At 40.5% G+C, this 24,120-nt stretch overlaps 1 protein-coding gene across 1 annotated transcript in view; it reads left to right on the top strand.

Annotated features, from left to right (window-relative positions):
- IL1RAPL2 (interleukin 1 receptor accessory protein like 2) overlaps positions 1-24,120 on the top strand; it is a 1,262,761-nt gene that overhangs the window by 620,448 nt on the left and 618,193 nt on the right. The window contains exon 3 of the mRNA XM_077887847.1: positions 9,462-9,735. Coding sequence (XP_077743973.1) covers positions 9,462-9,735 — 274 coding nt within the window. The remainder of the gene's footprint in view (positions 1-9,461; positions 9,736-24,120) is intronic.

Below are 24,120 nucleotides of genomic sequence, written 5' to 3'. Positions count from 1 at the left end.
TCCGTCTAGCTGGTATTCTGGGGGAGGGGCCTGTTGTGCTGATTTTCAGGTGTTAGCACTTGGGGGAGCTGCTCTGTCCCCTGCCTGGTGCAGGGCTCAGTGGGGGTTGTTTACCCTGTGAGGCCCCAGGAGGAACAACCCCAGTGGCGGCGGCCAGCCCTGGAGCCCTGGATTCAGCTCCCGCAGGAACTACAGAGCTCTCAGTCTGCAGGGCCGCTGATCTGCTCAGCTCGGGGCAGGAGCGTCCTTGCTGTCCTGGGCCCTCCTGGCCTCTGTCTGTCCCGGGGGGAGGCTGGATCCTGGGCTGTGTCCCCGGCGCCCTGTGCCGGGCCTGCGCTGTTGGATTCGCGCTCTGGCCGGGCAGCCCCCTCTCCGCGGAACCTCGGCCCGAGCCCTCTGAGCTGCTCCCGGGTCCAGCTGTGTGCGCTACAGCTATTTAGGGAGCTTGGTGCACTCTCCCCGGGTCGCAGGTGTCTGTTAGTGTCCCAGGGAGCCTGGGGGCATCCCCGCCCCTCCTGGGATCCTGCTCTAACTCCCTGCAAGCGCCTTTCCTCCCGAGAAGATTGGTGAAGCTCCTGCTTCTCCAGGACGGTGCTTTCCTGTCCTGGGGACACTCGCCCCGGCCTTAGCCCGGCTCCTCGCGGGGCCCCTCCCCCTTGGAGGCCTTTTGTTCTTTTATTCCCCCCCCATCTTCCTACCTTGATAGAAGTGTGAACTCTTCTCACTGTCGCATTCCAGCTGTTCTCTCTTTAAATCTCAGGCCGAATTGGTAGATATTCTGGATGATTTGAAGGTTATCTAGGTAATTTGGTGGGGACAGGTGACTTGGGGACCCTACTCTTCCGCCATCTTGCCCCTCCTCCCTCTCCTGACATTCCTATCAGAATTTGGACACATCACTGCTTTCTGTGGTGGGTAGCAGCAGGGGCAATCCTAAAGTCTTTGATAAATACAACTTTTGATTATTAGTGAATTTGGGGGAAAAAACCCACATGGTTTCATCCCATAAAGATTTAATGAGTGCCTACTATGTTCAATACATTGGACTACTATGTTCAATACATTGGTCCTAGCAATACAAAGTAAATGAGACGCCCATCTAACCGAGGAGATATGTAGACAAACACGTGGTGAGAGATGGATTCACATGGAGCAATGAAGTCTGTTTTCAGAGAAGTGGCATTTGAAGCTGCATCTTGGAGGATTAGGATCTCAATAGATAGGCACAGAGGCAAAGGGTATACTGGAGGAAGAGCAAAAGAAGTGAATGGCATGTTCAGGACAGGTGAGTATTGAGGTATTGGATGTGCAAAGAACTATGGGGAGGGGCAGAAAAGACAGGCGTCTAGAGTGAGCCAGGGGAGCTAGGCTTAGGGATTTGCACACCTGGAGCCACTGCAGGTTTTGAGCAGTGAAAGGATGGTCATATACTTCAGAAAGATCACTTTAGTAGCAGTTTCAAGAACAGATTGGAATGGGAAAGTTGGAAAATCATTTTAGAAGGGAATCACAATAGTCCAAACAAGATAGAAGGATCTGGACTTTCACATCTATGAGGATGGAGAGTAGGGGAAGAATTTCAATAATTTTTCAGAAGCAATGAGCTTTACTGTCTTTTTGGGAGGAGCAGGGGGAGGTCACTGGGACGGGAAAGGCAAGATTCAGGGATCTTTTCCAAAGAATTTGATGTGGATGGCTGTGAACATGGGAGGCAGAGCAGATTTGGCATGGAAGATAAACTTACTGCCAAGCATCCTGGATTTGAGGGGGCAGCAGAAAGCCTGCTAGAGGGATTGGCAGGGAGTTCTTATATCCTGTATCCCACAGGCTTATTTGCTGCCGCAGCCATCAAATTAACATCAGTGCATCTGAGAAGGGCTCTTGGCTAGTAATGAATTCCCAAGGAAGCTCTTATGAGGCCTCAGGTAATCAGGAGTGGAGGAGTTAGTTGTAGTGTTTCATGTGGCTTCACCTCCAGAACGTAATTGAGGCTCATTTGTCGGGTAAGATCTAAGGAATGATCTTGACAAAGCATAGCACAGATCCTGTAATGAAAGGGAAATGAAGATGGTTGCCAGCCCATTATTAAGCATAATAACTAGGTTGAAATGAGATGAAATACTTCATTTAGGCAGAACTTCCCTATTGACAAATGGCAGGGGGTAAAAGTGTGAAAGGAAAGCATATAATCCAATTCATAAAAAGTATAGAAATGCTTTTTAAAACTTGAAGCGATAATCATTCATTGTATTTATAGAGCTGGGGTGGGGGATGTTTTCTCTATTGATAGATACTGATGCACAGATGAAAGTTTTTAAAATATTTTTTTTTCTACTGACAGAACTTTATTTAAAAAATAATAAGACAACTCTGTCCATATTCCCAGGCTGGGGGCAAGGAGGCTTGCGTCCAGCAGAAAGGGCACAGGCCATTTACTTCTTGGAGACCTTGACTTCTTGTGCTTGGAGCTGCCCACTTGAGGCAGATAAGTGTTCACCATGATGAGTATAAATGAAAAGAAACTTGTTTTTAGGTCCATGTTTGGGGGAGCTGAGAAATAGAAAGCATTTAACTCCTGTGTTAAAATGTTAGAAATAAAAATAAGAGCACTGTGTTCAAAATTATAATACATAAATACAAATGTTAAGATAAACTCAACTCAGGGCACTTGGGTGGCTCAGTCGATTAAGCATCTGCCTTCAGCTTAGGTCATGATCCGAGGGTCCTGGGATCGAGCCTCCCATTAGGCTCCATGATCATGGAGGGGTCTGCTTCTCCCTCTGCTCCTCCCCTCACTCCTGCTCAAACTCTCCCCTCTAAAAGAAATAAATAAAATCTTAAAAAAAGATAAACACAACTCTATTCCTAGATTATGATTTTAGGGATTGGGTGATCATCCCTAGATATTTAATTTTAAATTGGTATGGGTCAGATAAAATCGATCCTAGTTTTAGATCTGATCTTCAGAGGTTAAATAAAATACACAAATTAAGAATTCATTACTCTATAAGTACTGTGTGTAATTTATAGATAAATAATTGGCATACATTATTTTGTGGTTATTATTCCCACAATGGTTATTATTTGGGGATACATTATCATTCAGCTAGAAAGGTCTACTGTACTGGATAGGCATGTGCTCTTTGGAATACATACAACAATTTCGATAGCATCAAGCAAATTTTAATATTTTAATGGCTCATGAGCTGGGATGGGAGTATAGGAGGCAATATGTAAAACACACAGCATGTAAGAACATAAGTTCTGGAGTCAAACTCACCTGTGTTGGGATCCACACTACTACCACAACTTGCATGACCTTGAGCAAGTCATTTGAACTGAGGTTTTTTTTTTTTTTTTTCTCCTCAGTAAAATAGGAATGATAAGAGTCCCTACATCCCAGAGTTAACGGGATAGTAAAATGAGAAAAATACATACAAAGCACCTATCACAGTACCCAGCTGTTCTGTACTAAGGCTCAATGAATGCCAGTAGCTGCTGTTGCACCTTTATGTGCAGGGTCATCCACCTGCTGTGTGTAACCTGATTACCCAGGTTGAGGAAGAACTCAGCTGCATGCTCAACTTTTTGGCTCCCTCTGTCACCCACAGTGGTGCATCCCCAGGTGTGCTGTGATCCCTCCCCAACGACCAGTGGTTGGCAGATAGCAGTTTTTTTAGTTCCAGAGTTTAGGTGGGGAAATGTTAAGTGCTACACAAAAAACTTGGACAGCTCCCCCTCTAGTGGTGATTTGATGAATTGCCCCCAACAATTGCCCTGTTGATCACAAACAGGAGAGCTGGTTGTAAAAATGAAACGGATATAGTTGGCAGAAAGGAAAACAGCTGGTTTAACAAATGAATTTATTAATCACAAACACATAATAAGCTAGTAACAAATGTACATCTGAGGCTTAAGTTGTAATGAATGTCATTAAGATATCTGCAGCTTGTATATTTTCTCCTATGCTAATTAGCCATTTTACCTAAACAGATTTCTAATTCGGGGGAAAAAATCCAGAATTGGCAATTCTACACATAGTTACGTATCCTACCCCCAATAAAAATTACTGTACACAATACTTTTTTCTAAAATAATGTAATTATTGTTGATAACAGCATCTTATCCTCTTTTAGTAATTTATAAACTTTTCTCAGAGCTTTGTTTTCACAGCAGGTAGGTGTAGTATGTTTCCCTCTCCTGGTTGTATTGAGGAGAAAACCAAGGCTTTTCTATAAAGAGGCTAAATAAGTTTTCTTTTGTCACCCAAGGCACTTCTCATGGGATTGTATTAGATTTTACCCCTAGGAATCTCCTCTTGGCAAAATAAATTGCATGGACACTGGTATGTCCCTTATGTGCTCATAAACATCATCTCTTTTTTTTTTCTATTTGAATCTTCATGTTGGGACGCCTAAAAACACAGTTGTTTGGCAGATTGGAATGAAAATGATTAAAATAGAGACCTGGGTTTTTTAAAACAAATTTTAAATATTTATTTTTATTTATTTTAGAGAGAAAGCACGCACGCTCAAGCTGGGGGGAGGGCCAGAGAGAGGCAGAGCAGCAGACTCCCCACTGAGCAGGGTGCCTGACCTGGGGCTCGATCCCAGGATCCTGAGATCATGACCTGAGCAGAAACCAAGACTTGGAGGCTTAAGTGACTGAGCCACCTATGCGCCCTGTGACCTAGGTTTTAAAGAAGTAGCTTTTTTTTGCTCCATTATAATTGTTTTGGATAGCTCAGATATTAAAGCATTTCTGCCAAAAAGACTAAACCGAGAGTAATAACTTTGTGAGCCTTACAGAAATGTAAATCAAGGTAGTAGAGATGAGAATCTAAAGAAATAGTTTCTTAACATTGTATAAATACAATAGCAAATCAAGTATTTAATTGATTCTTAAATACTCAAGCTATTCATAAGACTTATGAGTGAACAGAAAATGGATAATTTAGAAATAGGAGGTATTTTCTAATGGAATGGCAGGAATATTTATAACCATATAGAGTTATTAAGAAGCAGAGAACAGGCAGCACTCACTTATACTTTTGTTGAGCTGATGCTGTAGCAAGTTTCAATCCATATGTAGAATTTCACTGTTTGGGAGGGAAAACTGTTTTTTTTTTTCTTGTAGTGCCTCTATTTATACTTGGGGCTGGTCAATGAAACCCAGTTCTCAACTCACCTGTGGGAGAAGCTGGTCTGTCCAGAAACTGCTTTTCTCAGGAACCCTGTCAGGGCCAACTTAAACAGGTGTGACTGGAGTTGTAAACAGAATGGGCCTGAACACTCTGGATTATAGGCTTGTGCTGATGAGATCAAGCTTGCAGGTTGGCTTCCTCTGTGTGCTACTCAGTTCCACTAAGTCCCCAACCTGGCCATAGTCTGCACCTTTGTCAGCTGCATGACAGATCCCTATTTGCCAAATATGTATAGAGTGTCAACATGTGAGGGGCCCTGAAAATGAGGCATATTATTGCAAACTCATTCTCATGATAGAAACATGACTTGCACTAATGACTTCTGGTGGCACCATCTTTGATTCCTGCAATGACCTTGGTTAATTGAATTCTATGCGACCTTTCTCCTCTTCCTGCCTTTTTGTGACCCTCTCACACCTTTTGATGCTTCTCCTTTAACCTCATAGTTTCAGTTCCTTCATGCTGCCCTGCCACCTGACTTCCCAGGTCTCTTAATACAGTACATCCTTCTTAGTTGCTTCACCATTCCCAAATCTAAAAAATGGCTGTGCTATATCATATTCTATCCCCTCTTGCCCTGCTCTTGGCTTATTTCCCTAGGAATAGCAATCTAAGAGAAACAAGTCATACTATCATGTTGAGATCTAGTAGGGTCCAATACTCTCTTGATATAAGAATACAATGCCTTAACTCATAGGAATGGATTTCTACTCATGAAACATCAGTGTGGCAAAATATTTGGTGGCAGATGGGCCTTCATGGATCCTTGGTATCATACCCTTTGTCTACCTTTTTTAAAAGATTTTATTTATTTATTCATGGGAGACAGAGATTGAGAGAGGCAGAGACACAGGCAGAGGGAGAAGCAGGCTCCATGTAGGGAGCCTGACACGGGACTCAATCCCGGGCCCCCAGGATCAGGCCCTGGGCTAAAGGTGGCGCTAAACCACTGAGCTACCCGGGCTGCCCCCCTTTGTCTACTTTTGAGGAAGACTCCCTCTGGTTTCTTGAAATACCTTATATTGTAACTCTGTATTGTGAATACTAAAGGAAAAGAATAAAGGAGATAACATACAGAAATTGTTTTCCTCATTACTGCAGATCTGTTTTCTGCCTATTGACCACCTTTTAACTAAATACTTCCTTTTTACTAACTAAACAAGAGAACAGAGAAAAAGGAACTATGAATCTATTAAATCAAATACATTTTGCTCAAGTAGTAGTACTTAGAAGGAAATGAATTCTCAGTATACTCTCAAGGTCTGTATGATAAAGCTAATTGTGAATGCAGTTAAATGTCTTCAACTGCCTTTGAACATGATCATTGTGTCTCAGGAGCAGATATTTTGATTATCTTCAATACCAACTATGTCCTGTTACTAATGGGCCAAACCAGACTGTTAATACTGTAAAAGCGAGATTGTACAACAGATCATTTAAAGGAAGCAACTAAAGGGATTTAGGGAACCAATGGAGAAAAAAACATTCCAAAAGGGTTTTTTTTTAAGTAAGTAATTATAGAGGTTGAAGCTACTTTGCTAAGCCAAATTTGTTAATTCAAAAACATTTGCTGTGCCTCGTAGGGTTAGGGGAATAAACTAGACTATTTAAGAGTCTTTTTAAATTATCCTCAGGTTTTTGTTTTTGTTAATGCCTGGGAACAGTGTCACAGGCAATCCATTGAAAGGAATAGTATCAAATTCATTAAAGATTATAAAGCAATAAATATTAAAATTACATTTAATCCAGAGAGGATTACCATAATTTACCATGACCCAGAAAGTTGAGCTAATACAGATTCCCCCCCTCTATTATTGACACTTAGGAGAGTGACACATGACAGGTAAACAACTAATACCAGGGAGTGAATAATAAAGCTCTGCAAGAACTTGCTAGTCTTAAGTACATATTTAGTCTAATCCAGTTGTGCCTTCTTGCTTCAACAGTGCAAAATGGTCATCAAAATCCATAGTGGTGAATCTGGTACCTTCTGAATCCTCAAAGAAAGTTCAAATGCCCTTCATATAAATTTAGAATGATTTCTTTGGTTATTAATTTGTTTTTCAATGAATATATACATAAGAGGATTTGAAGCAGCTTATAACAAAAGCCCATATGTAGCATGGCAATAAAAAATGAAGTCAGAAAGAGAGATCAGAAGAAATCACAGAATTCAAAAACTTTCTTGGGCTGTAGACCCTTTTAGTGATCTATTAAATAGCTGTGGGACATCTCCCCAGAAAAGTATTACTATGCAAATAGGCACAGAAACCTTTAAGCCTATCCAGGCACCCTCCCCCTGTGTGACTTTGAACCCTGGTCAAGAACCCTTGAATAGAGGAAGCAGTATCTTGAGGTAAGGTAGTTATTGCATTGGGGGCACCTGAGAGGCCAAGTTGGTTAACCGTCCCAATTTTGGTTTAGGCTCAGGTCCTGATCTCAGGGTCATGAGATCAGCCCAGAGTTGGCTCTGGACTCAGCATGGAGTCTGCTTAAGGTTCTTTTTATCTCTCTCCCTCTACCTCTACCCCTCCCCCTCCCACCCCCCTCCTATGTGCCTGTGCACAATCCCTCTCTGCCCCTCTCCCTTGCACCTGCACACACTCTCTCTAAAATAAATAAAACTTAAAAAGAAAAAGATAATGTTTGTCCTTCTCCGATTGACATTATATGGTCTCATTCATTTGGGGAATATAAAAAATAGTGAAAGGGAATAAAATATAATAATAAAATAGTGAAAGGGGAGGTGGGCGAGGGTGGGGGTGACTGGGTGGCAGGCACTGAGGGGGGCACTTGATGGGATGAGCACTGGGTGTTATTCTGTATGTTGGCAAATTGAACACCAATAAAAATAAATTTATAAAAAAAGAAAAAGATATTATTGCACTTGAGTATTGTATTTATCCCTGAGCTTCCTGTCAACTGAGGTGTCAGGATGAGGTTAAGAGGTTAAGAGATAAACACACTGGGCTGAGGAGTTCTCAAAATCTACAAAAAGAAGCAGATCAGTTTACAAAATTATAAGTGAAACACATAATTTTAAAATGGCAGTGTTTATATGTTTATGAAAGGGTTTTTTTATAAAGAGTAATCAAGTAATATAAAGGGATGTTGCATAATTTGATTGAAATTCTTTGAAATTAAATAATTGGAGGTAGAATATCTATGGTAATTGTGCTGACTCGTATATTAAATTAGCCAATGTCATTTCCAACCATTCTGGGAAGGAGGGAATCTACTGTATATGTCTTTCTTTAATGGTAGATTTACCCACCTAATATTATTTGATTAAAACTGACATTAATATAATATATTCCCATGAGCAAACATCAGCTGAGCAGCAAGGGAGGCCTTAGGGTATAAGAAGAAATCAAACTGTGATTAAATATCTATTAATAGTTCATACCATGGAAAATAGGCATTTAGATAATAGCAAATAATCACTTTAGGTGTCTGCTGCTTCCAACTTTTCTTGAAGGCAAATAAATAACACAATCGTTCCTGTCACAATTATAAGCAGAGTCAGTATAGGGTAGGGGTTAAGAACACAGTCTGTAGAATCAGAGACTGGTTTTCTACCACTTCTTAGCTGTGTGACCTTGGACAAAGTCACTGAACTTCTTTGAGTCTCAGTTTTCTTGTCTGTAAAATGAAAATCATAAATGAATCTCAAGGCTGCTCCTAGGCTGTACAAGGGTCCCCCGGAAGTATTTCTTTTGTGGGACTCCTGTCCAAACACCTTGAGTCTCCTAAAATCTACGTCAGTGTCATCCTAGCTATCCAATCTCACACAATCCTGTGAAGGAAATACCACATGACTAGCAGGAGTAATCCACTTGCCAGACTAGTCTGCCAGAATTGGGACCTATTGGTGGGGCCCCAGGACAACCACATAAGCACCAGTGCTGGATGAAGCTCTTTGAGGGATCCAGTCAACTGCAAGTAGAAGGTCACTGTAGAGGACTGAAAATTCCACAGAGGCACAGAGCTAGAATAGGGATCCTATTGGCAGGTCTTGAAGGACGCTGGTCTATCTCAAAGGAGCAGTAGGAAGATTGGCAGGTCTAAGAGGGATGCTGGTCTATATCAAAGGAGCAGTAGGAAGATTAAAGTAATCTATGTAAAGCACTTGACATGCAAATTCCGTGAAGCCTGGCTCACAGTAAGTCCTCAGTAACATGTTGGCAATGATTATTGTGCTTATCATTAGTATTAATGATACTCACTGCATTTCATGCCCAATCTGGTTTTCTTTCAGTGGATGGCTGCATTGACTGGTCAGTGGATCTCAAGACATACATGGCTTTGGCAGGTGAACCAGTACGAGTGAAATGTGCCCTTTTCTACAGTTATATTCGCACCAACTATAGCATGGCCCAGAGCACTGGGCTCAGGCTTATGTGGTACAAAAATAAAGGTGATTTAGAAGAGCCCATCATCTTTTCAGAGGTCAGGATGAGCAAAGAAGAAGATTCAATATGGTTTCACTCAGCAGAGGCACAAGACAGTGGATTCTACACTTGTGTTTTAAGGTGAGTGCTACATGAAAATATTACTCAGTACCATAGCTAGTAGTTTTTTCATTGGGCCTGGAGTATATAGAGGGACTGCTCATGTTATACAATGGACATTTTCTTGAAATATAGTTGCAGTGTATGTGGAGCTTCGGTAAATTAAATTCTAATTATTTACTGGAACTACAGAGTAGATTCTTACCAAATTTTCATAAAATGGGACTTCCATTTACTGTGTATACTCATATAATTTAGAAAAGTTTTTTTTTAATTTTATTTATTTATGATAGTCACAGAGAGAGAGAGAGAGAGGCAGAGACATAGGCAGAGGGAGAAGCAGGCTCCATGCACCGGGAGCCCGACGTGGGATTCGATCCCGGGTCTCCAGGATCGCGCCCTGGGCCAAAGGCAGGCGCCAAACCGCTGCGCCACCCAGGGATCCCCAATTTAGAAAAGTTTTGATCCATTTCTTCCTTGACTCCACCCCTGTTATATGAACAGTTGTTTTTTCATAGAGCCGGTTGGCTCAATGATCTTAATACCTGACTATGAAAATGGCCTAAAGTATCATTTAGGCCAAGGTGTCTCCTTTTTTCTTTTCTTTTTTTTTTTTTAATTTTTATTTATTTATGATAGTCACAGAGACAGAGAGAGAGAGAGAGAGGCAGAGACATAGGCAGAGGGAGAAGGAGGCTCCATGCACCGGGAGCCCGACGCGGGATTCGATCCCGGGTCTCCAGGATCACGCCCTGGGCCAAAGGCAGGCGCCAAACCGCTGCGCCACCCAGGGATCCCCCGTCTCCTTTTTTCTTGATGGAAAATAGCTTCAGGTGCTGCTGGGAGATCTCTTAGCAAATGGACTGCTGTTGAAATTTTTCACATAATTTCCAATATGACCTTGAGTCCACTGTATCTAAATATTCAACATGGAGCCCTGTAAACACACCGTCATCATGAGTTCCTAGGTGCTTTGTGGGGAATATATCACAGATACAATTCATTTTTGCAAGAAGCAATCTGCTTTATCTGTAGAGATTCCACAGTATGTCCTCCCTTCCCCTTGTGCCCTGGTGCTAGGATCTAGGATCTAGAATCTCAGATAGAGACTGCATTAGGTATTGAAGTAGATAGCTGAAATGACCTTTACATCATTTTCAATTCTACCATTTTGGGAGTCTCTGATCTTGCTCACCAGGGACCTACACTCTATTATTTGATTTTAACTTCTTGGAAATGCAGACCCTTCCTATTTTTGTCTCCTATGGACTTTGATGCCAAAGCTATGTCACCTCTTTATCAAAAACACTTTGAAACCCATGGTGAGGCCTCATTGTTCAAAAGGCCAGGAGAACAAGATGGTGTATAAATAATCTTCTTGAAGCTCTAAGCATCAAATGTGTTTTGTATCTGTGTGTTTTGAGGGAGGGGGGTGTTGGGGAAGCAACTGGTGAGCATAGTTTCTGTTTGTGGTGGGCAAAAACTCTAGGATATTGGCAGAAATAGCAATCATTCTCATCACATCCTTAGTGATATCAACATTTTCATGTACTTGGGCATCCCGTAGCACAATTGAGAAAAGGATGTTAATTCAACTTTAGTGATGGCCACTGTATTCTTTTGGGTGCTGCTACCCTTTTCCTGCTTACCTCCTCTCCACCCTCCATACTCATTCAATCCGGCCAATCTTTTTTTTTAAATTAATTTTTTATTGGTGTTAAATTTACGAACATACAGAATAACACCCAGTGCTCAACCTGTCAAGTGCCCCCCTCAGTGCCTATCACCCATTCACCCCAACCGCCCGCCCTCCTCCCTTTCCACGACCCCTAGTTCGTTTCCCAGAGTTAGGAGTCTTTATGTTCTGTCTCCCTTTCTGATATTTCCCACACATTTCTTCTCCCTTCCTTTATATTCCCTTTCAACATTATTTATATTCCCCAAATAAATGAGAACATACACTGTTTGTCCTTCTCCGATTGACTTACTTCACTCAGCATAATACCCTCCAGTTCCATCCACAACAAAGCAAAAGGTGGGTATTTGTCGTTTCTAATGGCTGAGTAATATTCCATTGTATACATAAACCGCACCTTCTTTATCAATTCATCTTTCGATGGACACCGAGGCTCCTTCCACAGTTTGGCTATTGTGGGCATTGCTGCTAGAAACATAGGGGTGCAGGTGTCCCGGCTTTTCATTGCATCTGAATCTTGGGGGAAATCCCCAACAGTGCAATTGCTGGGTCTTAGGGCAGGTCTATTTTTAACTCTTTGAGGAACCTCCACACAGTTTTGCACAGTGGCTGCACCAGTTCACATTCCCACCAACAGTGTAAGACGGTTCACTTTTCTCTGCATCCTCTCCAACATTTGTGGTTTCCTGCCTTGTTAATTTTCCCCATTCTCACTGGTGTGAGGTGGGATCTCATTGTGGTTTTGATTTGTATTTCCCTGATGGCAAGTGATGCAGAGCATTTTCTCATATGCATGTTGGCCATGTCTATGTCTTCCTCTGTGAGATTTCTGTTCATGTCTTTTGCCCATTTCATGATTGGATTGTTTGTTTCTTTGGTGTTGAGTTTAAGAAGTTCTTTCTAGATCTTGGAAACTAGCCCTTTATCTGATAGGTCATTTGCAAATGTCTTCTCCCATTCTGTCGGTTGTCTTTTACTTTTGTTGACTGTATCCTTTGCTGTGCAAAAGCTTCTTATCTTGATGAAGTCCCAATAGTTCATTTTTGCTTTTGTTTCTTTTGTCTTCGTGGATGTATCTTGCAAGAAATTACTGTGGCCAAGTTCAAAAAGGGCGTTGCAAGTGTTTTCCTCTAGGATTTTGATGGAATCTTGTCTGACATTTAGATCTTTCATCCATTTTGAGTTTCTCTTTGTGTATGGTGCAAGAGAGTGGTCTAGTTTCATTCTTCTGCATGTGGATGTCCAATTTTCTCAGCACCATCTATTGAAGAGGCTGTCTTTCTTCCAATGTATAGTCTTTCCTCCTTTATCGAATATTAGTTGACCATAAAGTTCAGGGTCCACTTCTGGATTCTCTATTCTGTTCCATTGATCTATGTATCTGTTTTTGTGCCAGTACCACACTGTCTTGATGACCACAGCTTTGTATTACAACCTGAAATCTGGCATTGTGATGCCCCCGTTATGGTTTTCTTTTGTAAAATTCTCTTGGCTATTCGGGGTCTTTTCTGATTCCACACAAATCTTAAAATAATTTGTTCTAAATCTCTGAAGAAAGTCCATGGTATTTTGATAGGGATTGCATTAAACGTGTACATTGCCCTGGGTAACATTGACATTTTCACAATATTAATTCTGCCAATCCATGAGCATGGAATATTTTTCCATCTCTTTGTGTCTTCCTCAATTTCTTTCAGAAGTGTTCTATAGTTTTGAGGGTATAGATCCTTTACCTCTTTAGTTAGGTTTATTCCTAGGTATCTTACGCTTTTGGGTGCAATTGTAAATGGGATTGACTCCTTAATTTCTCTCTCTTCAGTCTCATTGTTAGTGTAGAGAAATGCCACTGATTTCTGGGCATTGATTTTGTATCCTGCCATGCTACCAAATTGCTGTATGAGTTCTAGCAATCTTGGGGTGGAGGCTTTTGGGTTTTCTCTGTAGAGTATCATGTCATCGGCGAAGAGGGAGAGTTTGACTTCTTCTTTGCCAGTTTGAATGCCTTTGATGTCTTTTTGTTGTCTGATTGCTGAGGCTAGGACTTCCAGTACTATGTTGAATAGCAGTGGTGAGAGTGGACATCCCTGTCTTGTTCCTGATCTTAGGGGAAAGGCTCCCAGTGCTTCCCCAATGAGAATGATATTTGCTGTGGGCTTTTCATAGATGGCTTTTAAGATGTTGAGGAATGTTCCCTCTATCCCTACACTCTGAAGAGTTTTGATCAGGAATGGATGCTGTATTTTGGCAAATGCTTTCTCTGCAGCTAATGAGAGGATCATAGGGTTCTTGGTTTTTCTCTTGCTGATATGATGAATCACATTGAGTGTTTTACGAGTGTTGAACCAGCCTCGTGTCCCGGGGATAAATCCTACTTGGTCATGGTGAATAATTTTCTTAATGTATTGTTGGATCCTATTGGCTAGTATCTTGTTGAGAATTTTTGCATCTATGTTCATCAGGGATATTGGTCTGTAATTCTCCTTTTTGGTGGAGTATTTGGTTTTGGAATGAAGGTGATGCTGGCCTCATAGAACGAATTTGGAAGGACTCCATCACTTTCTATCTTTCCAAACAGCTTTAGTAGAATAGGTATGATTTCTTCTTTAAACGTTTGATAGAATTCCCCTGGAAAGCCATCTGGCCCTGGACTCTTGTGTCTTGGGAGGTTTTTGATGACTGCTTCAATTTCCTCCCTGGTTATTGGCCTGTTAAGGTTTTCTATTTCTTCCTGTTCCAGTTTTGGTAGTTTGTGGCTTTCCAGGAATGCATCCATTTCTTCTAGATTGCCTAATTTATTGGCATATAACTGTTGATAATATGTTTTTAAAATCGTTTGTATTGCCTTGGTGTTGGTAGTGATCTCTCCTTTCTCATTCTTGATTTTATTAATTTGAGTGTTCTCTCTCTTCTTTATAATAAGGTTAGCTAATGGTTTATCTATCTTATTAATTCTTTCAAAGAACCAACTCCTGGTTCTGTTGATCTGTTCCACAGTTCTTCTGGTCTCGATTTCGTTGAGTTTTGCTTGAATCTTAATTAACTCTCTTCTTCTGCTGGGTGTAGGGTCCATCTACTGTTTTTTTCTCTAGCTCCTTTATGTGTAAGGTTAGCTTTTGTACTTGAGTTCTTTCCAGTTTTTGAATGGATGCTTGTATTGCGATGTATTTCCCCCTTAGGACTGCTTTTGCTGCATCCCAAAGATTTTGAAAGGTTGTATCTTCATTCTCATAGTTTCCACGAATCTTTTTAATTCTTCCTTAATTTCCTGGTTGACCCTTTCATCTTTTAGCAGGATGGTCCTTAACCCCCACGTGTTTAAGTTCCTTCCAAACTTCTTGTTGTGATTTAGTTCTAATTTCAAGGCATTATGGTCTGAGAATATGCAGGGGACGATCCCAATCTTTTGGTATCGGTTGAGACCCGATTTGTGACCCAGTATGTGGTCTATTCTGGAGAAAGTTCCATGTGCACTTGGGAAGAATGTGTATTCAGTTGAGTTTGGATGTAAAGTTCTGTAGATATCTGTGAAATCCATCTGGTCCAGTGTATCATTTAAAGCTCTCGTTTCTTTGGAGATGGTGTGCTTAGAAGACCTATCGAGGGTAGAAAGTGCTAGATTGAAGTCACCAAGTATAAGTGTATTATTATCTAAGTATTTCTTCACTTTGGTTATTAATTGGTTTAAATATTTGGCAGCTCCCACATTCGGGGCATACATATTGAGGATTGTTAAGTCCTCTTGTTGGATAGATCCTTTAAGTGATATAGTGTCCCTCTTCATCTCTCACTACAGTCTTTGGGGTAAATTTTAGTTTATCTGATATAAGGATGGGTACCCCTGCTTTCTTTTGAGGACCATTTGATTGGTAAATGGTTCTCCAACCTTTTATTTTCAGGCTGTAGGTGTCCTTATGTCTAAAATGGGTCTCTTGTAGGCAGCAAATAGATGGGTCCTGCTTTTTTATCCAGTCTGAAACTCTGCGCCTTTTGATGGGGTCATTAAGCCCGTTCACATTCAGAGTTACTATTGAGAGATATGAGTTTAGTGTCATCATGATACTTATTCAGTCCTTGTGTTTGTGGATTGTTCCACTGGACTTGTTCTTAAAGGGGAATTTTAAGAGTCCCCCTTAAAATTTCTTGCAGAGCTGGTTTGGAGGTCACATATTCTTTCAGTTCCTGCCTGTCTTGGAAGCTCTTTATCTCTCCTTCCATTTTGAATGAGAGCCTTGCTGGATAAAGTATTCTTGGTTGCATGTTCTTCTCATTTAGGACCCTGAATATATCCTGCCAGCCCTTTCTGGCCTGCCAGGTCTCTGTGGAGAGGTCTGCTGTTCCCCTAATATTCCTTCCCATAAAAGTCAGGGATTTCTTGTCTCTTGCTGCTTTAAGGATCTTCTCTTTATCTTTGGAATTTGCAAGCTTCACTATTAAATGTCGAGGTGTTGGATGGTTTTTATTGACTTTATGGGGGGATCTCTCTATTTCCTGGATCTGAATGCCTGTTTCTCTTCCCAGATTAGGAAATTTTTCAGCTATGATTTGTTCAAATACGTATTCTGGCCCTCTGTCCCTTTTGGCACCCTCGGGAACCCAATAAACGTAGGTTTTTCTTCCTCAGGCTGCCGTTTATTTCCCTTAATCTGTCTTCATGGTCTTTTTAATTGTCTGTCTCTTTTTTCCTCAGTTTCCCTCTTTACCATCAACTTGTCTTCAATGTCACTCACTCATTCTTCCACCTCGTTAACCCTCGTCTTTAGGACTTCTAGTTTGGATTGCATCTCATTCAATTGATTTTTAAATTCTGCCTGATTGGATCTAAATTCTGCAGTCATGAAGTCTCTTGAGTCCTTTATACTTTTTTCTAGAGCCACCAGTAGCTGTATACTAGTGCTTCTGAATTGGCTTTCTGACATTGAATTGTAATCCAGATTTTGTAATTCTGTGGGAGAGAGGACTGTTTCTGATTCTTTCTTTTGAGGTGAGGGTTTCCTTCTAGTCATTTTGCTCAGTGCAGAGTGGCCAAAAACAAGTTGCATTGGGAAAAGGAGAAAAAGAGAGGAGAGAAAGAAGGAAAGAAAAGAGAAAAAGAAAAAAGAAAAAAATGAAGAAAAAGGAAAAAAGAAGAAAAAGAGAAAGCAAAAGAAAGGAAGGGAAAAAAAAGGGTGGGGGAAGCAATCAGAAATAAAAAAAAAAACATGGGGGAGTATCTTCTGATTCTGTATACTTTAAGTCCCTTGACTTCCCCTGGATCTTGTCCGTCCAGCTGGTCTTCTGGGGGAGGGGCCTATTGTGCTGAATTTCAGGTGTTAGCACTTGGGGGAGCTGCTGTGCCCCCTGCCTGGTGCAGGGCTCAGTGGGGGTTGTTTACCCCGTGAGGCCCCAGGAGGAACAACCACAGTGGCAGCGGCCAGTTATGGCAACCTTGATTCAGCCCCCGCAGTAACTCGGGAGGTCTCCGTCTGCAGGGCCTGGAGGTTCTGGGGCGGGGCCGCTGATCTGCTCAGCTCGGGGCAGGAGCTTCCTTGCTGTCCTGGGCCCTCCTGGCCTCTGCCTGTTGGGGGGGCCGCGGGGGAGCCTGATCCTGGGCTGTGTCCCGGCGCCCTGTGCTCCGGGGCCTGCGCTATTGGATTCGCGCTCCCAGCCGCGAAGTCACCTCTCCGCAGAGCCACCACCCCAGCCTCTACGAGCTGCTCCCGGCCCCGCAGCCCCCTCCGCACGGAGACTCTTCCTCTGCCGGAGCCGCCGCAGCCGACCAGCTCCCGGGGCCGCGCAGCCCCCTCTGCGGAGCCTCCGCCCGAGCCCCTCCGAGCTGCTCCGGTCCCGCTGTGCGCGCTGCAGCCCTTTAGGGAGCTCAGCGCACTCTCCTGTGCGGGCCGCAGGTGTCTGTTAGTGTCCCAGTGAGCCTGAGGGCATCCCCGCCCTCCTGGGGTCCTGCTCTAACTCCCTGCGAGCACCTTTCCTCCCGGGAAGGTTGGTGCAGCTCCTGCTTCTCCAGGACGGGGTTCTCCTGTCCTGGGGACACTCGCCCCGGCCTTAACTTGGCTGCTTGGGGGGGCCCCTCCCCCTTGGATGCCTTTTGTTTCTTTATTTCTTTTTCCCCGTCTTCCTACCTTGATAAAAGCGCGAACTCTTCTCACTGTAGCATTCCAGCTGTTCTCTCTTTAAATCTCAAGCTGAATTCGTAGGTTTTCAGGATGATTTGAAAGTTATCTAGGTAATTTGGTGGGTACAGGTGATTTGGGGACCCTACTCTTCCACCATCTTGCCCCTCCTCTCCAATCCTACCAATCTAAAACAGATCTCTTTTCCTCCTTCTGATCCATCTGCTTTTTTGTTTTGTTTTTTTGTTTTCACAGATTTAAAATTTTATTTGTAAAGCATCAATTCACTGTATAGATGTTCTATACTGATAATGAATTATCAAATTAATTATTGCTTACTTTCCCTGTCCTGCTTATATCCCCAGACTTGCTACTCCTCTTTTCTAACCCATTATCGTACTTCGAGCAATGTTAATAATCCAGTGTGTATCCTTGCATACCTTCTCTCTATTCTTTGAAGGATATCTATCTATCATCTATCTATCTATCTATCTATCTATCTATCTATCTATCTAGATGTATATGGGGATTTTCTTCTCATTATTTTACAAAATAAGAGTTATATATTTCTCTGCAGTTTCTTTTCTCACTAAAAATACATAGTGGGAATCCTTCCAAGTCAATAGAGAGCTCACTCATCCTCTTAAGTATATGATCCGTGTTGCTTAATAGTCTATAATGCCACAATTTAGTCAATTATTTTCCCATTTATGTGCATGTATTTTGTTTCCAAGTACCCTTCTATTTGCTTGTATATAAATTTATACATTTCACAAGTTTTAGACTTACATAATTATTACAAAGATATTACAGTAAGTTCCTACACTCATTTCCCCTATTATTAATACCTTTATGGATTATGGAACATTTGTTACAATTAATGAACTAATAGTGATACATTATTATTGACTAAAGTCCATGCTTATTCAGAGTTCCTTAGATTTTCCTTAATGTCTTTTTGCTATTCTAGGATCCTATTTGGGATCCCACATTACATTTATTTGTTAGGTCTCCTTAAGCTCCTTTTGGCTGTGGGAGTTTTTCCTACTTTACTATTTCTTATGACCTTGACAGTTTTTTTTAAAGATTCTATTTATTCATGAGACACACACACACACACACACACACACACACAGAGAGAGAGAGAGAGAGAGAGAGATCCAGGCAGAGGGAGAAGCAGGCTCCACGTAGGGAGCCTGATGCGGACCTGATCCCGGGACCCCAGGATCAGGCCCTGAGCTGAAGGCAGCACCAAGCCACCTAGCCACTCGGGCCGCCCAGACCTTGACAGTTTGAATAGTACTGTTCAGATATTTTGTAGAATCCCTTAGTTGCAATTTATCTGTTACTTATTTCTTGGTTAGATGGAGGTAATGTGTTTTTTGGGGGAAGACCACAGATGTAAAATATTCTCATTATATCATATCAAGGGTACAAAGTATCAATATGCCTTATCACTTTTGATATTGACCTTGATCACCTGGCTTGAGGTAGTATTTGTCTTTCTCCCTAGTAAAGTTACTTTTTTCCCCCTCTTTTTTCATACTCTCCTCTTTGGAAGAAAGTAGTTATTCACAGCTCATAATTAAGGAGTGGGGAGTTATTTTCCACCTCATCAAGGACAGAGTAGCTACATAAAATTACTTATAATTCTTCTTTATGGAATATTTGTCTTTTTACTTCTATTTATTTAATCAGTATGAACTCATGGATATTTATATTATACATTAGGTAATAATACAATGCTACTTTATTTTTTGGCTTAAATTCTTCTACCTTTGTCCATTGGGAGTTCTTTCGGTTGGCATAGCTATCCCTTTGACATAATCTCATTATTGTGTGTGTATGTATGTGTGTGTTTGTATGTCTTTTGATCATTTCTTTATAAGAAATGCACTTTTTAAGTGCTAAAATTAGCACTATAGGATGCTCCAGACTTATCTTATATTTCCTGCTCTAGTCCTAGTCTTTCTGCAGCCATTTTTCCAAGGACCCTAATTCCTTTTAATGGAGAATTTAATTAGAAACAAAGATTTATGTCCTAAGTATGTTCATTGCTACTGTGGTGTGATTGCTTCTAGGCCTTCTCAGTTGAGAGCCTATTTGCTTTTTTTTTTTTTTTTTTTTTTGCCTATTTGCTTTTTAAACAAAGCACAAGTGGGATTTCCCAGTGCTTCTGAAACCCGTTCCTGTAGTTTCCTGTAGGTGGCCCTCTCCTTCAAGTATACATCAGATTGTCTATTTTAGATATCGTCTAAGTCAGTGGTTCTCAACTCACATGCAGATCGGTAGAAGAGAAAAAGGATGATATCTCATTGAGTAGAGGTTTGGTTCATGCAGTAGATCTTTTATTCATGCAATAGATCTTAAAGAGCGATTGGAACTGACGAGGTGAGTAAAACTTTTGAATATCTTACCTCATGTGTACCTTGGTGAAGAAAATAAAAGCTTTGGGAACCACTGTTCTGAAGGAAGCAACAGTCTTTTGTCAAATCAGAGATAGAGAAATCTCTTCCAGAATGACACAAGTGATCTAGCTAGCATCTGGATGTGTATAATAAATATGTTTTCAGGTCTAGTACTGGCCACTGAATCCAAATATGTGCCAAGTGAAAATTTCAGTCCATATAGGTAATTTTATGGCATTGCCAGGAGAGTGACTTTTACAGTGAAAAAGGCTCTAAATTTGACAATGTCTGCATCTACCTAACATCCCCAATTTGACACCACTTTAAGATAATTATGGATGATTTTTTTCCTCTGCAATATTGACCTCGTTAAAAATTGGTCTATTGATTTCAGTGTGTTCTAAAATACAGATATGACATATTTAGTAATATTATCCACCCATTTTAATCATAGCAAAAAATTACTGTTTGTGATCTTTCTGTAGCCAATCACTCATTTTTGTGTTTTTTCTTTGGCCAGTTTCAAGAGTGATTAGTTAAATTTCTCAGCATGTTAGCAAAGGATTATAGTAATAGAGAAATTTTGGAGAAGTGAGTCATATTTTGAGAGGCAGTGCCAGTCTAAGAATTACTGTCTCCCCCCCCACCTTGCGACTTGAATCTTTTCAGCGGAGGCACTAGTAGGATAAAAATGATGAGAGTAATCTTAATTTGACAAAAATCCCACATATCACTTTTCCAACAACTTGGAACAAGGGATGACTTAAGCTATGGATGAAGACAAATATATTGATATAATCCTGAATTTTATTCATAGGCAGTGAAATGATTAAGTATTATCAAACATCTGTAGAAACCTGAGTGTTTCGGGATCGCAATAGCCAAGTGAAGTGAACCAGTTATAGGTTCAAAAACCATTATGACTATTTACCTCTCCATCAAAGTAAACAGGACAGGGAACCCCCTTCTTAAATGGGAACATAATCCAACTATTTTTGGCCTTTAGTAATCATTGAAATAAATGCGGTTCTCAAAATCTATGTCTCACAAACTTTTTCTAAAGGGTTTCTTAGTGTATTTATCTAGCCCAGAGGCATGACATTTACCTTGCTATTTATCTCATTTTAGTGATTACTATTCCAACAAAACAGCATCATCAGAAAAGTTGAGGCAGTACAGATATTTGAAATAAGAAATGTAGCATGTTGCTAAGTATTGAATCTGTATGAGTATATGAGCATTCATTATATTGTTTTTATTTTTGTGTATGTTTGAAATGTTCCATAGTGAAAAAAAATAAATAAATACAAATGTACAGTAATTTTGCCTGATTTTAATGGTCCTTAAATGATCCTGATATGTAAGTGCCTATGTAGTATATAGTAAACAAGTTCTGTATGTTAGTCAACAAATGTTCACTGAGCATGTACAATGGGATTTGCTTTATGTCATGTTGCAAGGAAATCTGTGTCCTTAGAAAAGAAAGTAATTGTCTCAGCCTACCTAAGACATTAAGAAATATGTTTTACCACCTTTCACCCTCCTACCCTACTCCCCATCACAATTACCAAGAGATTATCAGTGAGCATTTCTCATAATTTAATTCCAATATAACTATTGATCCTTGAAAAGTTAAGTGTCAATGTGTAGCTTGCTTAGGTACCAATTTTCAGGAGAGAAGATAGTTTCTAATAGGAAAAATGAGAATCTAGATCTTACAGAATTAACTGAACTCAGAAAAGTTCAAGACTGTATAACAGAGTCTTGAAAAAGTGACTATGCCTTCTATGGTCTGCATAAGCTAATATGTGATGCAACTAGTCATCTTTTCCCTGTTTTTGGATATAAGTGAGAGTCCCTGGTTTAACTTATTTTTTGTAGCAAGTATGCATAAAGGAACACATATATAATGTGAAAAGATTAATATTTCAATCTCTAAAACTTGATCTACTTATTCATAAAATTATAGGTAATGAAATAGCAAAGTAGTAGCATTTGTAATTTACTTTCATTTCATTAAAAGTTAATTAGATATGCTTCAATATTTAGAAGTATTTCCATACTGTTATATATTATCTATGTAATGCTCAGAAATATAAGCCACTTTATTGTACAATACCTATGTAATTTGAACCCCATTTAGTTTGTTTACTGGAGGGGAGCAGATGTTTATAGTATAGTCAACAGATTCTGTGCTTTCTAAGAACAGGTTATACTTGATAATCATAATATGATAATTGATTTCAAATAATCATTGATGTGCTAGTGAACACTGGTATTCATATATGTATATATTCATCCTTGTGTCATTATACAAACTTCAGGGACTTTCTGTTTTATGATAATTTTGCTCATATCAAGGTTTTAATTTGTTGCAGGAGTTGCAAATTTAGAATCTTTTCAGGGCCAAAAAGTAGGTAATGCCATGATTGTGACAGGCCATCTGAAACATTTTAGAGTGTTGAAGGGCTATAGCAATCTTCTCAGTAATCTCATTTTCATGTTTCTAGTCTTGCCACTACCTCTAGCTCACCTATACACAAATTCCAGTCATCTAGAGACCCTCCAGAGCTTCAGCTCATTGATCCCACAATTTTTTCACTGCCCTTTGCTCTTTTCCCACCTAGCATAGTTGAAGTTTCATGATCAGTCATTATAATCACTCCTATATATACTCTCTTGATTTCCTTGACCCATTCTCCCTTCATCTTACTTGTGAAAACCACAGTACTATTTAAACCAACTCTCCATCTATGCTTGTACCTGCATCCTTGCAGCTGATCTTGACTGAAGGGAAATATAACTTTGACTAGTCTCACTTTAAATTCATTATCATAAACCTCAATCAGGCCATTAATATTGACAAATAGTTTTACTGTGTATTCCTATTCTATTCAGTCTCTCATCCTCCTAGATGACTATTTACATTGCTCTCCTCCAATTTCAAACACCTCTTCCCCTTGCTTCCCATTTTACTGAAAAATATTGAAGCAAATAGGAGAGAATTTCCACTATATTCACCCAATGATTGGCATCTGTACCTGCATACTCTGCATACTCTTCAAGTCTTTTATCATTGATGGACTAGCTTTGCTGCTATGTAAGGCCAATCACTTCACTTGTCACTAGATTCTATCCATATTTGCCTACCCAAGGAAATCACCTGAGCATTTCTCCCATTTCTCTCCTATGTTGTGGAATTTTCTATTTCTACTGGATAATTTCTATCAGCATACACATAGGTTGATATTTATGCCATCTAAAAAATGTCTTCTCAGGTCCACTTCCCCTGCCAGCCACTGCCCATTTCCTCACTTCCATTTGCAGCAAAACTACTTTAAAAAACTGCTGTCTGTTCTCAGAGTCTTGAGCTCCTCTCCACTAATTCTCTGTTAGAATTTTTAGAAAATCTCAATTAGAATTTTGCTTTCACTACTGCACCAAAATTGCTCTTATTAAAGTCTCTAGTTCCTCAATGATGCTAAATCCAATGGTCAGGTCAATGTCACTCCTACTTTTACTTAATCAGTGCACTTGGCACAGTTGATCACACCCTTCTTTTTGATATATATTATTTACCTGACTTCAGAGAATCACACTATTCTAGTTTTCCTTCTGCTCTATCAGTTACTCTTTCTTAAGTTCCTTTGCTGGTTCCTCATAGTCCCCCTTAATGTTAGGGGACCCTGGGGCTTGGTCCTTAGTTTTTTCCATCTCTGTCCATACTTACTCATTCCATGATTTGTTTATACAGTCTTAACAATTTTACATACCATCTGTACACTGATAGCTCCAACATGCATACCTTCTGGCCCAGATCTCTCTCCTAAAATACAGTCAGGTAGACTTTTCAGCATCTCTGTGTGATGTCAAAACTACTTAATGTTGCAGATTGCACTTCTGATCTCCCTCCTGTGTTACCACAGGCTCCTAGAAAACAAAGCCTGAGGCAAAAGCTAACATGTACTAGGGAATATAATCCCAGAGACACAAGAGTGAAGGAAAAGGGAAGTGAGGCAAAGGAAGAGGGAGATTATTTTGAGATAGTTGACCTAGGAAGAGAAATTGAGAATTTATCTCTCAGCTCCCACATCCCATTGATCAAGAGGTTATCCCATAGGGTTTTAACGCCCTCAAACTTTGGGGATTGCAGAGACTGTGCCCTCCATACCACTGCTACCACTCTGGTCCAAGCCAC

This window comes from Canis aureus, chromosome X (genome assembly GCF_053574225.1).
Source record: "Canis aureus isolate CA01 chromosome X, VMU_Caureus_v.1.0, whole genome shotgun sequence".
NCBI lineage: Eukaryota > Metazoa > Chordata > Mammalia > Carnivora > Canidae > Canis > Canis aureus.
The sequence above is the reverse complement of the archived record's forward strand: the minus strand, read 5'-3'. Positions and strand labels throughout refer to the sequence as shown.